At 41.7% G+C, this 13,822-nt stretch overlaps 1 protein-coding gene across 5 annotated transcripts in view; it reads right to left on the bottom strand.

The window, feature by feature from the left end:
• LOC121289768 (AP-2 complex subunit mu) overlaps nt 1-11,798 on the bottom strand; it is a 56,581-nt gene extending 44,783 nt beyond the window's left edge. For 2 of the 5 annotated variants that reach the window (XM_041209526.1, XM_041209565.1), the window contains exons 1-2: nt 11,670-11,798; nt 1,415-1,533 (exon numbers count right to left, since the gene is read on the bottom strand). In XM_041209526.1, coding sequence (XP_041065460.1) covers nt 1,415-1,488 — 74 coding nt within the window. In that variant the 5' untranslated portion in view covers nt 1,489-1,533; nt 11,670-11,798. Of the gene's footprint in view, nt 1-1,414; nt 1,534-3,255; nt 3,575-7,136; nt 7,158-11,669 lie in introns of those variants that run through there. The other 3 variants (XM_041209534.1, XM_041209544.1, XM_041209555.1) reach the window with 3 other exon arrangements.
• Between the last annotated feature and the right edge of the window lie 2,024 nt (nt 11,799-13,822).

Here is a 13,822-nt window from a genome sequence, read left to right as displayed (position 1 = left end):
TCTCCCCACAGACCTATAATTTTTTTCTTTGAGATTATCACAGTTCCCTTTTGAAAGCTATTATTAAATCTGCTTCGACCACCTTTTCAGTGGTGTGTTCCATATCATAATTCACTGTGCTAAAAGGTTCAAATCCTCTCTGAATCTTTTGCCAATTACCTTAAATCTGTACACTCTGGCTACTGACCTTCCCAGCCACTGGAAAGTTATTCCCTATTTACTCTCACAAAATTCCTCAATTTTGAACACCTTCCTGGCCTCTTCACACAACTGAAATACCTCATCCTGGTCCAATTTTAAAACTCATTTGCACCCCTCTTATGGTTTAAGTATTTATCTTTCTTTCATGGTTAATTTCCTACTGTACAGTTTAAATTTTTAGCTTGCTTTAGCCAGACTGCTGCAAGGTCGTACAGTAAAAATGTGTGCTTAATCCACTTTAGTCCATGGAAAACCTGAAAATCCATTTGAAAACAGTAAAACCATTGCATGTGGAAACCAAAAAACAATGCAGGAGGGAGAGGAGGTGAAGTTGAAACAAGACTATGTTTCAATCAGTTCCATTTTTTCATATATAGGTACACAGTTGCGCTTAAAGCAGGGCTGCAGTGAAGCTGAAGTTTGAAGAGTTTAGTTCATTTTCACATTTGAATTAGGAGACAGGAGATGTTACTTTCAGTCAACAGGATTCTATTCTACTCCCCACCTCACATACCACTTGTTGTCAATTTTGGATAGCTGACTGCAATTTTGATCCCACTATTAGTTGTGAAAACTTGAATGCCAGAGGGCAGCAGCTGAATAAAGTTCAAGCACCACACAAATTTCACAGTGCTGTTAAGTCAGCATTTTGGGAACAGTACAGGAAGAAGGGTTAGCATGAATATCAATCACTGGGATAGTTGCCTGATTGCATTTTTCTTCCGCATTCATGTTCCTAGTTCCTCAGTTTAATAAGACTGCATTGCATTAAGTTAGAATTTTTAAAAAATATATAGTTTTGCATATAGCACCATGAGCCATGTATCTTGCAAGGCTAACGTTTATTGGAGGAGGTTCTGCCCAACCTTTCCACTTGCAATGCAAACACACGCATTGTGAAAGTAATTGTAAGTCATCATAGAGCTCAGGCTGCTGGCCCTTTAAGGTTAGGGAAGGTCAGTCCCTGCCAAAGAGCAGAAATCTATTTTGATGACTTTTATTAACAAGCCAAACAATGGTGGCCTATAGTGCTTGGATATGGTGTCCACGGAACTACTGTCTTTACAGCTGCCCAAGAAAAATCAGTTCTTGAGGCGGCCCCCCACTCCTCTTGAGGCAGCTCTTTCACAATATAACGTAAAGCTATCTTAAAGGTAAACTCATTAATGCAACAAAAAAGCTCTTCTCAGTGCCAACTGGCAAAAATGCTTACCCAATGTCATCTCTGTAGACTCGGGAGATGAGAACTTCCCCTTTGTGGTTGTAAATGAATAAGCCTCCAATCATGGTAGAACCTTGGTTAATCCTTCCTTCCCATGTTGATTAAAAGGCCTGAAGCAAAGAGAAGAAAATATAAGTGCAGGTACAAATTTTGATTGAAACCAGAAGTTCTGTTGAAGAGTCATGCGGACTCGAAACGTTAACTGTGCTCCCTTCCACAGTTGCTGCCAGACCTGCTGAGTTTTTCCAGGTATTTTTGTTTTTGATTGAAACCAGGTTTTGCCTCTTCCATTCGTGAAGGCATGGGTAATAGGCAGAGCACTGCTCCTTTATGATCACTGGATCAAAATCCTGGAACTCCCTCCTTAACAGCATTGTGGATGTATCTACAACACATGGAATGTAGCAGTTCAAGAAGGCAGCTCACCACCACCTTCTCAAGGGCACTTAGGGATAAGCAATAACGCCCACATCTCATGAACTAATAAATAAATAGAAAGTTTGGGTGAGGGAATGTTAGCAATATGAATAATGGTGCATATTATGTGGCATTTGAAGCTCAGCTTATCAACCTGGAATTAAAAAGGTCGTTCAGTCCACCAAGCCTGCTCTCTCAGACCATGCACAACCCAACAATACAGCAGATTTTACTCCACTCACTTCACCACCACCCCCCCACCCCCCCCAAGAGAAGGCTATACACGAGTACTTGCTAATTACTCAAAGTCATCATAACTCAAGGCAATTCACTTATTCTTGCACCTGAACTATTCGCTTCTGACCCATGTGTCCAGGCCAAAATCAACCCAGTCTCCCTATTGTCACAGGAACTATTTGATCCAGTGGAGTATTTAATATGGCATAACTCTGACACAAGGTTAAAAAACTTTCACTGCTACAAGATGGTACAGAAGATTTTTAAGGGAAGCATTCTCCTAGTATGAAAAACTCCCTTTGTACATGGTCTCCAGGCTACATGGACTTCCTAGTCCGTTCCTCTAACAGTGATGCCACAAGAGTAAATCACTGGCCATGAAGCACTTTGAGATGCCTTGAAGTTATGACAATTGCTATGTAAATGCAAATCTGCCTTTTCTTTTGAAAAATCACAAGCTCACCCTCCTCCCTGTACTGTGCTGAAATTAGACTTTATACAGACTCCTTTCATCTGAACTTTCCTAGAACATTGGATTTATGAATTCCTTTACTAACCTCATTTTTCCTTTCAACTTATCAATATGCTTCTAAGATCCAAGCTGGGTTTCACCTAACCATCATTCACCTCATCTATCCTTCCTATTCTTCAACGTGGAACTCTCCTGCACTCCAGGCTTTGTTCCAGCACCTGGAATCCTTCGAAAAAGCATCCAAAATGAAGTCTCTGATTTGAAACCACATGGGCGTTTTCTGGCATCACTTACAACCCTTTACTGAGACATCTGCAGTATTTTGGCTGGATGGTTTAGCACATACATACAGGCAAGCATTAGATCAGTAAGATTTTATCCTTCCTCCAAGGCATGGAAATCGTATTTGCACAGAACATAAACATTGCACAAGTTTGCAGGGCTAAAATATCCTCGGCAAAAACGGTGATCACTAATAAAACAGACATGCTAAACATACAAAACATAACCCAGCAGCGGGTTTTTTTTAAAAAAAGAGAAATACTGTATCCTTCCTGAAACTCCAAAACTGCCACATCAATACACAGGCCAGTTCAATGTTAAGATCCAAAATAAAACCATTTAACCCTGGCTTTGCCACATCAGCTGAACACCAGACACACACTTAATGCAGTAGTGTACATTCGTTTTCAGCGTTGCAATGTACCAATTTCCCAGACGGCATCTTTCCAGGAAAATACTGTTTCAAAGGAATTCCGGCTCAATTCGACATAAGTATCGCTCGCAAACACCTGCTGGCAAAGTCATCGCTTATCTCAACAGAGCCGAGAGGTTAATGAAAGGTTGCATTGTTACAGGGGCGGTGGCTTCATGCAGTCAGATATCACAATGTCCTGTCTCTCTGCTTGTAGCACCCTTGCTTTGCAATGGCTTCGTTTTCGGCTCGCTGCTTTAATCCGTTTGCGATGTAGCTGTTTTTTTTTTAAATGTGCAAGCCCGGGCGTGGCCTGTTCCCGGGGTAAAAAACAAAATCTGCAATGGCATCTCCGGGAAACTGAAGTCTGCAATGCGACAAAGCAGCCCTGCCCATTCAGCGGAACAAGCAAGTTGTCCAAACGCAGCAATACCAGTTACACACTTAGGGAGGCAGAGGACTCATATCCTTGCAGGGGCAAGATTTAAGTCCATCACTAAAACATATTTGCGTAAAACAAACAGTCCTTCCTACTCCCAATCCGTCAAAGCTATAACAGGGATCATCCTGACGAGAGATAAGGTGCGCTATGTCTTGAGATTTCACTTATAGTCACCACTGCGCTTATGTTACAGCACAAACCAGTCCTGCCCATTCGGGAGAAACAGGCAATTGAGACAAACCCAATTGGTTCACTCATGCTCTTTTGACAAGGCAATCGGACCGTCCTTATTTGGTCCGGGCCTATACGTGATTGCAGTTACATACCAACATGGCTGGCTCTTAACTGGCATGCAGTGGTCTAACAAGCCTCTCAATTGTATCCAAAAAAACTACTGCCAGCAGATCAAGCTGGAAATCTATTACCACTTTCTGGGCAACTCGGGATAGCCAGTAAAAAGGTGGTGGTCATCACGGGTTGTTGAGCCTGCTCTGCCATTCAATTCCATCATAGCTGATTGTTTTGGCCTTTACTGCAAGTGGGTTGAATACAGGAATGAAGTCTTGTTACAATTGTACAGTGAATTGGTGAGACCACAGTTCAAATACTGTGTACAGTTTTGGTCTCCACATTAAAGGATGGATATACTTACATTGGAGGCAGAACAACAAAGGTTCACTAAATTGGTCCCTAGGATGAGAGGGTTGTCCTATGATGACAGGCAGAGTAAACTGGTTCTATGTTCTCTGGAGTTTAGAGGAATGAGGTGCGATCTCATTGAAACCTGCAAGATTCTGGAGGCTGGACAGAGTAGACAAAGAGATCGTTTCCCATGGTTGGGGAATCTAGAACACTGGGATAAGAAATTTCTGCATGGAAAAGGTTGTGAATTTTTGGAATTCTTAAGAGGGTTGTGGATGCTCCAGCATTGGCTGCATGGTCTACTCTCACTTCTATTTCTTAGGAGTTACCTCAACTCCACTTTCGTGCACCATCCCCATTGATTCCTCTGGTGCCCAAGATCTTTGCGTTGGTGAAAAGCGAATCCATTCTACAGTGATGCTACAGTTGTGTAAATATTGGTATGTACAAACACATTAAGATACTCCAACTGCTTCCACGTAAAGAAAACTGGCCAAATATCTGCGATCATCCTAGGTCAAGACAACAAAGCTCCCTTCGCTTTAACATCTTCCCAGAGATCCCTTACTACTACAGTGTTGTCTTCTGAGGATTGTAAATTCTGTGCCAAATCTGGAGAAGTAAGGGGTGTTCATCCCACACTTACTTGGTACCAAAGCATGGCTAGCTACATTTATTCAGTCTTGGGATGTGGGTATCACTAGCATTGGTTATCCATCTCTAATTTATCTCAGGTGTCTACCCTGTCAAGCCCTTTCAGAATCTTGTGTGCTATCTCTTTGAACTGTTGCAGTTTGGATAACAGCAGCGTACTCTGCCATTGTACGTAGCTTTAGCTACATTGGTGGGGGACTGAAGTCACATATCAGCCAGATCCAATAAGGTTGGGCTATTCAAACCTTACAATCAGCACTCATGGAAACATATCCAACCAGCCTAAGTTGCAATCAAATTCAGGATCCTAGAAGTGAAAACCCACTGCACCACACAATCCTCCCTTACATCCACATTTATATTGGCATTTGCTATTGCTGGGTAATCATGCATTCCAAAGCATCCATCGCCATATGACTGAGGATAAAAACGTTACAACTCACTGCATTTTAGTGTGACAAACCACAAATGCAGCTCAATGGGTTATTCTTCAGTAACCAGTCTCCAGTGTTTTTTTAATACAGATATTACATGTACTTCAAATTCCCATTGAATTTGACACACTGAAATGAACTGTGATGCATATGATTGACTGACCTACAATCTTTTGTGACAAGCAATGCCTCATAGGCTCTAGATGGTCTTCATGGGAACGTGTAGTGACAGAAGTATGGAATGGTCAAGATCACATTTTTTTACTGAGCAAGGAGCCTTGGATGTGCCTGGAAAAGTATGTTGCAATATATCTGCAGGAAAGCTATGCACAAAGCAATGAGTCAAACCTGCAACAAAAAACCCACTAAGTGTAGTAAAAAAAAAACTCCTACACAATTCTCTTGTGGATTTCTTTGGAAGCAGCAAGTGGGAGAAAGGGAAGATGTAAGAACAGAAACTAAACTTAGCTAAAAGCAAAATACTGCAGATGTGGAAATCTGAAATAAAAACAGTGCTGGAAAAACTCAACAGGTCAGGCAGCATCCATGAAGAGAGAAACAGAGTTAACGTTGAGTCCAATATGACTCAGTTCCAAACAAGAGTCTTATTAGACTTGAAACTATAACCCTTTCTCTCACCACAGACCCAAGGTATTCCAGCACTTTGTTTTTAAACTTACTTCCTGCAGAAAGCAGAGACTCATTTTTTTTCCAGATAGTGTACACCAACTCTGCTCCTGCTTGGTAACTCGTGAAGAATGCAGTTCAGTGAAGTGCAAGTGTACCGAAGGTGGCAGTGTTGACAGCAATTTGATGTGATGAACTTCAAAGCTCACACAAGCAAAGCATGATATAGTAAAGTGATCTTTTCCTAGGTGCTATCGCTAATATAAACAGTGCTATTGCTGTTAAACAGGACTGGAAGAGTGGGGGGGAGGGGGGAGGGGGGAAAGAGTATAATGTGCGCTACCTTCTCAGCAGGGACTCCAGAGAAGTTTCCAGTAACAAACCTTTTGGAATGGAAGCCCGTGAGTAGTTATTAAAGTTCAGAACTATGGATCCACCGTCAAACTAGACACTTTGTACAAGGAACGTCTGTGCTGCTACAAACAACTCTCAAGCTGAGCAGCCGACCGTTTTAGGTAAGCCTGGAGCAATTCTCAATTAATGATGCCAGATCTAGGTTACAGCTCAAAAAACCAGATAAAACGCAATGGAAAGATTACTGAAAAAAACTTGCAGCATCCCCTCCTCAAACAAATGTTTCAGATACATTGCATCAAATGGAACTCTTTGACTACCATTGCACGGTAAGATCCCAACAACAAGATGAATAAGTAATTTATTCTGTCTTTAATGTGTTACGAGGAACAGTAAACAAGGTACTAGAAGAACTCTGCTCTTCAAGTAGCACCATGCGATCTTTGGTAAGGTCTCAAGACTCATCCAAAAGATAGCATCTCCAATAATGCAACACTTCCTTCAGAAGTAGCAACTAGATTATTTTTAATCCATAATTTTGCAACTCAGAACACGGCACTGACCAAGGGAAGGTTCCAGTTCTTGATGTAGACTGAGGAGTGTGGAGAAAGGGGAAGAAAACCCAAATGGAAGTGGAGCAGCAAAACAAAATTTAACAAACTACATAAAGCAGATGGTGTTGATTTGAAATTAATTTGACAAAACTAGAAATGGTTTAAGAGCTATAGACCAGCCTGTACCTGAATCAGGAGCTCCAAAAAAATGCCACAGAATCCAAATTGCAAGCTTTGTAGTTATATTGTGCTGTTTTTAATCTAAAAACACAGAATTGCGGTCAGTCTTTTTAAATACTTGTTTTTCTTATTCATTCCCAATTTCAGTTATTTCTTTACTGGTTGCATTTTTTTCCACCACTAACTGTTTGTTCTGAGGAAGCCTGATTAGTTATCTCTCGGACAAACACAGAATTCAAACCCCGAAACAAGGCCACTGCATACAGCTGATACAAATAAGACTCATGCACGTCACTCATCCACTGATAGAGTATAGGGTTCCGAAGAGGAGTCATATTGGACTTGAACATTAACTCTTTCCCTCTTCATTGATGCTGCCAAACTGGCTGAGCTTTTCCAGCACTTTCTGCTTATAGAGCATTTCAGCTGATACCATTTGGTCCACTGCTCTTAATCCATCACCTCAAACTGTTCTGCCCACCAGCGACAGGTTTTCTACACAACTGTTCTTTACCCAAGTATTATGCAGCTCGAAATGCTCCTTCCAGACACAGAGGAGGGCATGTATATGTCAACTTTGCCAGCAATCCCCATTTGCTGAGATTTTTTTTAAAATAAAAAGTCCAACCTTGAAGAGAAAAAAGTAATCTCCAATTGTTGTTTCACTGGTCAAAGAGCAAAACTTTGCACAGCACCAAAGTTACTGTGCTGAATGAATTCCCAGTGACAAGAGTCATAAATCGAGCAAGAGGTGGGCACACCCTTCCCAAAACAGACCAAGGAGACTAATCCACTTCTCCCAGGCAAAGAAATATGTAAAATGGCTTACTGTTCCCCAAAGTTTAAGAATGCAGAAAATGTATCTATTTTATCAATCTGTTTGAACCATACATATATATATATATATATATATATATATATATGTGCAGCCTCATTCTAATGCAATTTTTACAGGAAAATTGTAGGACATACCCACCAAACTGAGACACAGGGGGACAAAATTCTAATAAAGCTTGGCTTAGTTTGGTTAATGTTACAACTGGGTGACCAGAGTACATGCTGTATGTAGCAAGCTAACAAATTAGAAGAGGTCAAATCTCCCGCAAGGCTAAACCAAGGGTAAAACATATTGAGCAACTCGGAATCCAAACAAACAATGTAACCTTGTTACTCATCTTGAAACAAGTTCAGACTGTCGGAAATATTGTAACTGCATTGAGCAGAGGCAGACACACATCACTCCATTTTTCCCTAAACCAAGGAGATTACATAGCTGTCTGACTGGCTACCAAGACTAATGAATTGTAATCAAGTCTAAAATCAGCTAGGTTACTAACTACAGCAGCGTTACTGCTTAAATGAATTACACCATCATTATTTCTTATCCTAGTACAAGACAGGGATCCCAGCCCAATAATGGAAACACAATTAAATCTGAGACGTGAACAGGCTTAACTATAACATTGGAACCAGTACAGTATCAGAAAAAGCTCTGAAGAATCATACGGACTCAAAACATTAACCCTGTCTTTCTCTTCACAAGTGCTGTCAGACCTGCTGAGTTTTTGCAGCATTTTTTGGTATTTGTTTCAGGTTTCCAGCATCTGCAGTATTTTGCCTTTATTAGAAAAAGTATATTAGCTTAAATGCAATTTAAGTATGTGTCAATATCACACCTGGCCAGATGCTCTGAATTTAGCTATGTTACTCCAAGCACGAGTACTCCGCCCTGGTATTATACATTTCAAAACCCAAATTTGTACAGGCAAAGCCCATAATTACACTAATAAAAAGACATACTACAAAAGCTGAAAACAGAGCAGGCCACAGATCCATCAGCATTTTGCAAAGAAAAAGAAACTAATGGACTTCTTGTGGCATTACTCACATCTTAGTTAAGGCACTTAGTAGTTAACAGAAACTGTTCCTTTAAAAGGTAATACTCTAAGTAAGCAAGTCCAGGGTCAATGCAGCTGGTGGGGTCTTTCAATTTTAACTGCTTGTAAATTTCAGGCTCCAGATCAATGACTGCTTTGAAAAAAAGTATTTGTCACATGCAACAAAATGCAGCATCTTGAGTGAGATGAACAGTGTCTGTATAATAGTATCTAACCTGAGTGGTTACTGCTCCAAATGTAGTGCACCTATCAGATCTCTGCTCTAATTCATATTTCAGATTTTGTAATCCAATTGCATTGCATGGTGTCTTCCACTCTTCAAATGGATAGATTATGAAAAGTTAACAACCGCCATTACACTGCAGTGACAGTGTGGATTACGCTTGGGAGCATAAAAATACAACAATGCCTATAGATTTGAAGTTGTTGTATTACATTCAGCCTGGATACTGAAATTAATTTGGCTTCCAAACCAATTTTACAAAAAAGTGACCTAATGAATTTAAAAGTCCGCATCAATTGACCTTTCATCACTGAACAGTAAGCTATGTCTATATTTTGTAGGGTTACAGATTGCCCCTTCTCTGCTCTTAATAGGACTAGGTATTATAATTGCAAACTGCGATGAAACCAGACATGTATAAATTACATGAGAATCAGGGTAAGTCCGTTACCCAATGTACTAACTACATCTTTCAGTAACTTTGACTAAACAGGTTGGAACCTAATCTAATAATCATGAGGGTTAACAATCAGAGTAGATAGGGAGAAACTGTTCCCATTGGTAGAAATGTCAAGGACCAGATGCAGTCGATTAAAATTACTAGCAAAAGAACCAAAGGTGATGTGAAGAAAAACTTTTATGTAGCAAGTGGTTAGGATTGGCAATGCACAGCTTGAATGTGTGACGGAGGCAAATTCAATCATGGCTTTCAAAAGGGAATGGGATAAGGACCTGAAGAGCGAATATTTTTCAAGATGAGAGGAGTAGGACTAGCTGAGCTGCTGTTACAGAGAGCTGGCATGGCCCTGATGAGCCAAATGACCTTTTTTTTCATTCAATCACGGGATGTGGGATTCGCTGGCTGGGCATTCATTGCCCATCCTTAGTTGCCCTTGAGAAGGTGGTGGTGAGCTGCAGTAATCATTTTCTACTCTAACTTGCTTAGATTTCAAAGTTGTTTAATATTTCACTGTCAACATAATGATAGAGCTTAGCCACACTAATAATGCAGAGTACATTTGCTACAAATATCTGCAATGAAGTGTACATTATAACACTACAAAACAGGAGTTAAAAAACGCTGCAGTTATGTCAATAGAATTATTCAGTGAATCTAATTTTAGCATCACTAAACCAACCACAGCTCTCAAGTTCAAATTATTCATAAGTACTTCTGAAAAGAGAAATATGTCTAAGCTTCTCGTCTTACACCTGAAGTTTAGACATGTCTCCTTTTTCAACAAAGGTCAAAATTTGTACTACTAAATGACTATTTATTCACAAGTAATAAGATCACATCAGATTAGTAAAAATAGGTATGGCATTTGGTCTAAATTAAAAACCAGAAAGTTTAAAAATTGGATCGCCCTTCTGAGTTGAGATACAATTAAGACTTCTTCAGCAAGGACAGAGAAGAGATTGGCTAGCATGACTGCTCCTAATCACCAGAGTATCATGGGGGTCTGTAACCCACTGCCTGAAAGGGTGGTAAGAGGCAGAAATGCTCATCATATTTAAAAAAAAACAGATATGCACTTTTAGGTGTCATAATCAAGAAGGCTAAGGACCAAAGCCTGAAAAGTGGGATTAGACAAGATTGTTCTTTCTCAGCAGGCATGGACATGATGGATCATAAATGTTTCCATGTTAAACCAATACTGAGTGGATAGCATTTTCAGCCAAGAGAGATGGTTGTGGGAGCAAGCAAAGAATTGAGCACAAAATCCAACTTTCACACACATCTATCTCATTGCTGCTTGCGGGATCTGGCTATGTCACCAGATAATGTGGGTTCCTTTTCTCAGTGGCATTGATTGTGAGAAGGAATAATGACAAGGAGAGCTGCATTGCCCTACTCTTCATTGAATAATGGCCAGATATCTTTAACACCCATCAAATCAGGAATCTGGGAGCAGCTGGGTTAACACCGGAAGGCACCTCTGACAGTGCTGCACTCAGTACTGAATGCTGCCTACGGACTTCTGATCCAGAGGGCTGCTAAACCGGGGGAGGGGGGGCAAACTGCACTGCTGAGACTGGAGGAGGTGCAAAGTCCCTGGGGTTCATCAATGCCGACACAATGCTCCCCTCCACCAGGGAGGGCCTGGGGACTGTTTTCACCTGATTCTCCCCGGTTAGTACCTCAGCTACTGGGCAAGGGTATGGCCATGCAGCGGCCGGCAACTCCCCTTACCGGGTGTTGAGGTCTTCCGTCCTCCTCTGCCACCCCCCAAAACTCGGGGCCGCCCTCCACAAAATGTCCGCCACTCCCCCCACCGCACCCCCGGCCAGCCCTCTTTCCGCCCCCAGCCGCACACTCCCGACCCCGGTCTGCGTCCGCTGGGCCCTCGTCCACCGCAGGTTAGAGAGAAGGGCGGCTGCTCGCCTCCTGCTGCTCCCCGGGCTGTCCGCTCTCACCTTCCCGCCGCTTCCGCCTGCTCCTCACAAAATGTCCGCCACCACCGCCGTCGCCGCCGCCGCCGCCTTCCTACCTCAACCCCAGCAGGTCACATGACAGCCCACGCACGCGGAGCGTCGTACGTCATGACGCAGCGTCCTGTGCGTACTGTGACCACGCCCTGCTCTATGTGAATGAGCAGTGACTCCCTCGCCCTGGTTACAGCCAAGTGGTTATGGTACTGGGTTTGTAACCCCAAGATCAAGAGTTCAAATCTCACAATGGCAAACTATGAAACAATGTAACTTCATCTGAAACAGATGGAAACAGGCTTGTACTCAAAAGAGTTGCCATTAACTTCATACATCTGGCCTTGATCAATCACATTTTCTATGAAACAATGTAACTTCATCTGAAACAGATGGAAACAGGTTTACTCAAAAGAGTATCAAGAGTTCGAATCTCACAATGGCAAACTATGAAACAATGTAACTTCATCTGAAATAGATGGAAACGGGTTTGTACTCGAAAGAGTTACAGCACAGGAGGGTGACAAGTGGACTGACCAAAAACAAAAATACCTGGAGAAACTCGGCAGGTCTGGCAGCATCTGGGGAGAGGAACACAGTTAACGTTTTGAGTCCATATGACCCTTCAACAGAACTAAGGAAAAATAGAAATGAGGTGAAATATATGCTGGTTTAAGGGGTGGGGTGGGACAGGTAGAGCTGGATAGAGGGCCAGTGATAGGTGGAGATAACCAAAAGATGTCACAGACAAAAGGACAAAGAGGTGTTGACAGTGGTGATATTGGCTAAGAAATGTGCTAATGGTGACATTAAGGGTAGAAAGGACGAGCAAGGTACAGATAGCCCTAAGGTGGGGGGTGGGGAGGGATGGAAATAGGCTATAAGGTAGAGATAAAACAATGGATGGAAATACATTTTAAAATAGTGGAAATAGGTGGGAAAAGAAATTATTGGAGAAAAAGGGGGATCGGAAAGGGGGTGGGGATGGAGGAGAGAGTTCATGATCTAAAGTTGTTGAACTCAATATTTAGTCCGGAAGGCTGTAAAGTGTCTAGTGGGAAGATGAGGTGCTGTTACTCCAGTTTGCATTGAGCTTCACTGGAACATTGCAACATGTCCACGGCCTTTCAGCCATACGGCCAGGGATTGATTACTGTGCACAACTACATGCTTTAACGAGGAATATACATTGTGAATATCAAGAGTATTGAGATTGTACTGAGGCATCCCAAACATGCTGTATGGAGACAAGTTGAATTCTATTGCATTTTCTGTAATCTTCAATTTGGAACATTTATTTCCCTCAGGCGGTATGGTTAAGATGGAATGTATATTGTAAATATCAAGAGAATTACCATCGTATTGAGGCATCTCAGAGTGGAACATGTTTTTTTAAATTCTTTCATGAGATGTTGGCTAGGCCAGCATTTATTGCCCAGCTCTAATTGCCCTTGAGAAGGTGGTGGTGAGCCACCTTCTTGAACTGCTGCAACCCCTATGGCATAGGTACACTCACAGCGCTATTAGGGAGGAAGTTCCAGGATTTTGACACAGTGAAAATGAAGAAACAGCGATATAGTTCCAAGTCAGGATGGTGTGTGGCTTGAAGGGAAACTTGCACGAGGTATTCCCATAAATCTGCTGCCCTTATCCTTTTAGATGGTAGAGGTCACTGGTTTAGAAAGTACTGTCAAAGGAGCCTTGGTAAGTTGTCTGGAGACGAGTTGAATTTTATTGCACTTTCTGTAAGTTTCAAGTCAAAATGTTTTGTAATGTACTTTTAGAAATTTTATGAACAAAGTATATTTTTTGGGAAAAAAGTAGACTGACCATGTTCTGTAAAACATGGAATGATCTAGTGGGAATTGATGGAAACAAGTACCTGGTGCCCTCTTGCAATGATAAAACACAAGGTGGCCATCCAAACAAACTATGAAGACCATTTGCTTCCAGGACAGTGTATCAACAATCTTTCTTCCGAAGGACAACTTCACAATGGAATAAGGTGCCGTTTCCCCATAATCATTTCCGCATTCTCCAAATTGATGACCAGCTGTCCTGTACTTTGATTATTTGTCATGTGTTCCTTAAGGGATGCCTTTTGTCTCATATTTCTAGGTCAACCTGTGGGGGACTGAGCTTGG

The sequence above is a fragment of the Carcharodon carcharias genome, chromosome 2 (assembly GCF_017639515.1).
Source record: "Carcharodon carcharias isolate sCarCar2 chromosome 2, sCarCar2.pri, whole genome shotgun sequence".
NCBI classification, from domain to species: Eukaryota; Metazoa; Chordata; class Chondrichthyes; order Lamniformes; family Lamnidae; genus Carcharodon; species Carcharodon carcharias.
Note: the sequence above shows the minus strand (reverse complement) of the source record. Positions and strands in the feature narration are given on the sequence as shown.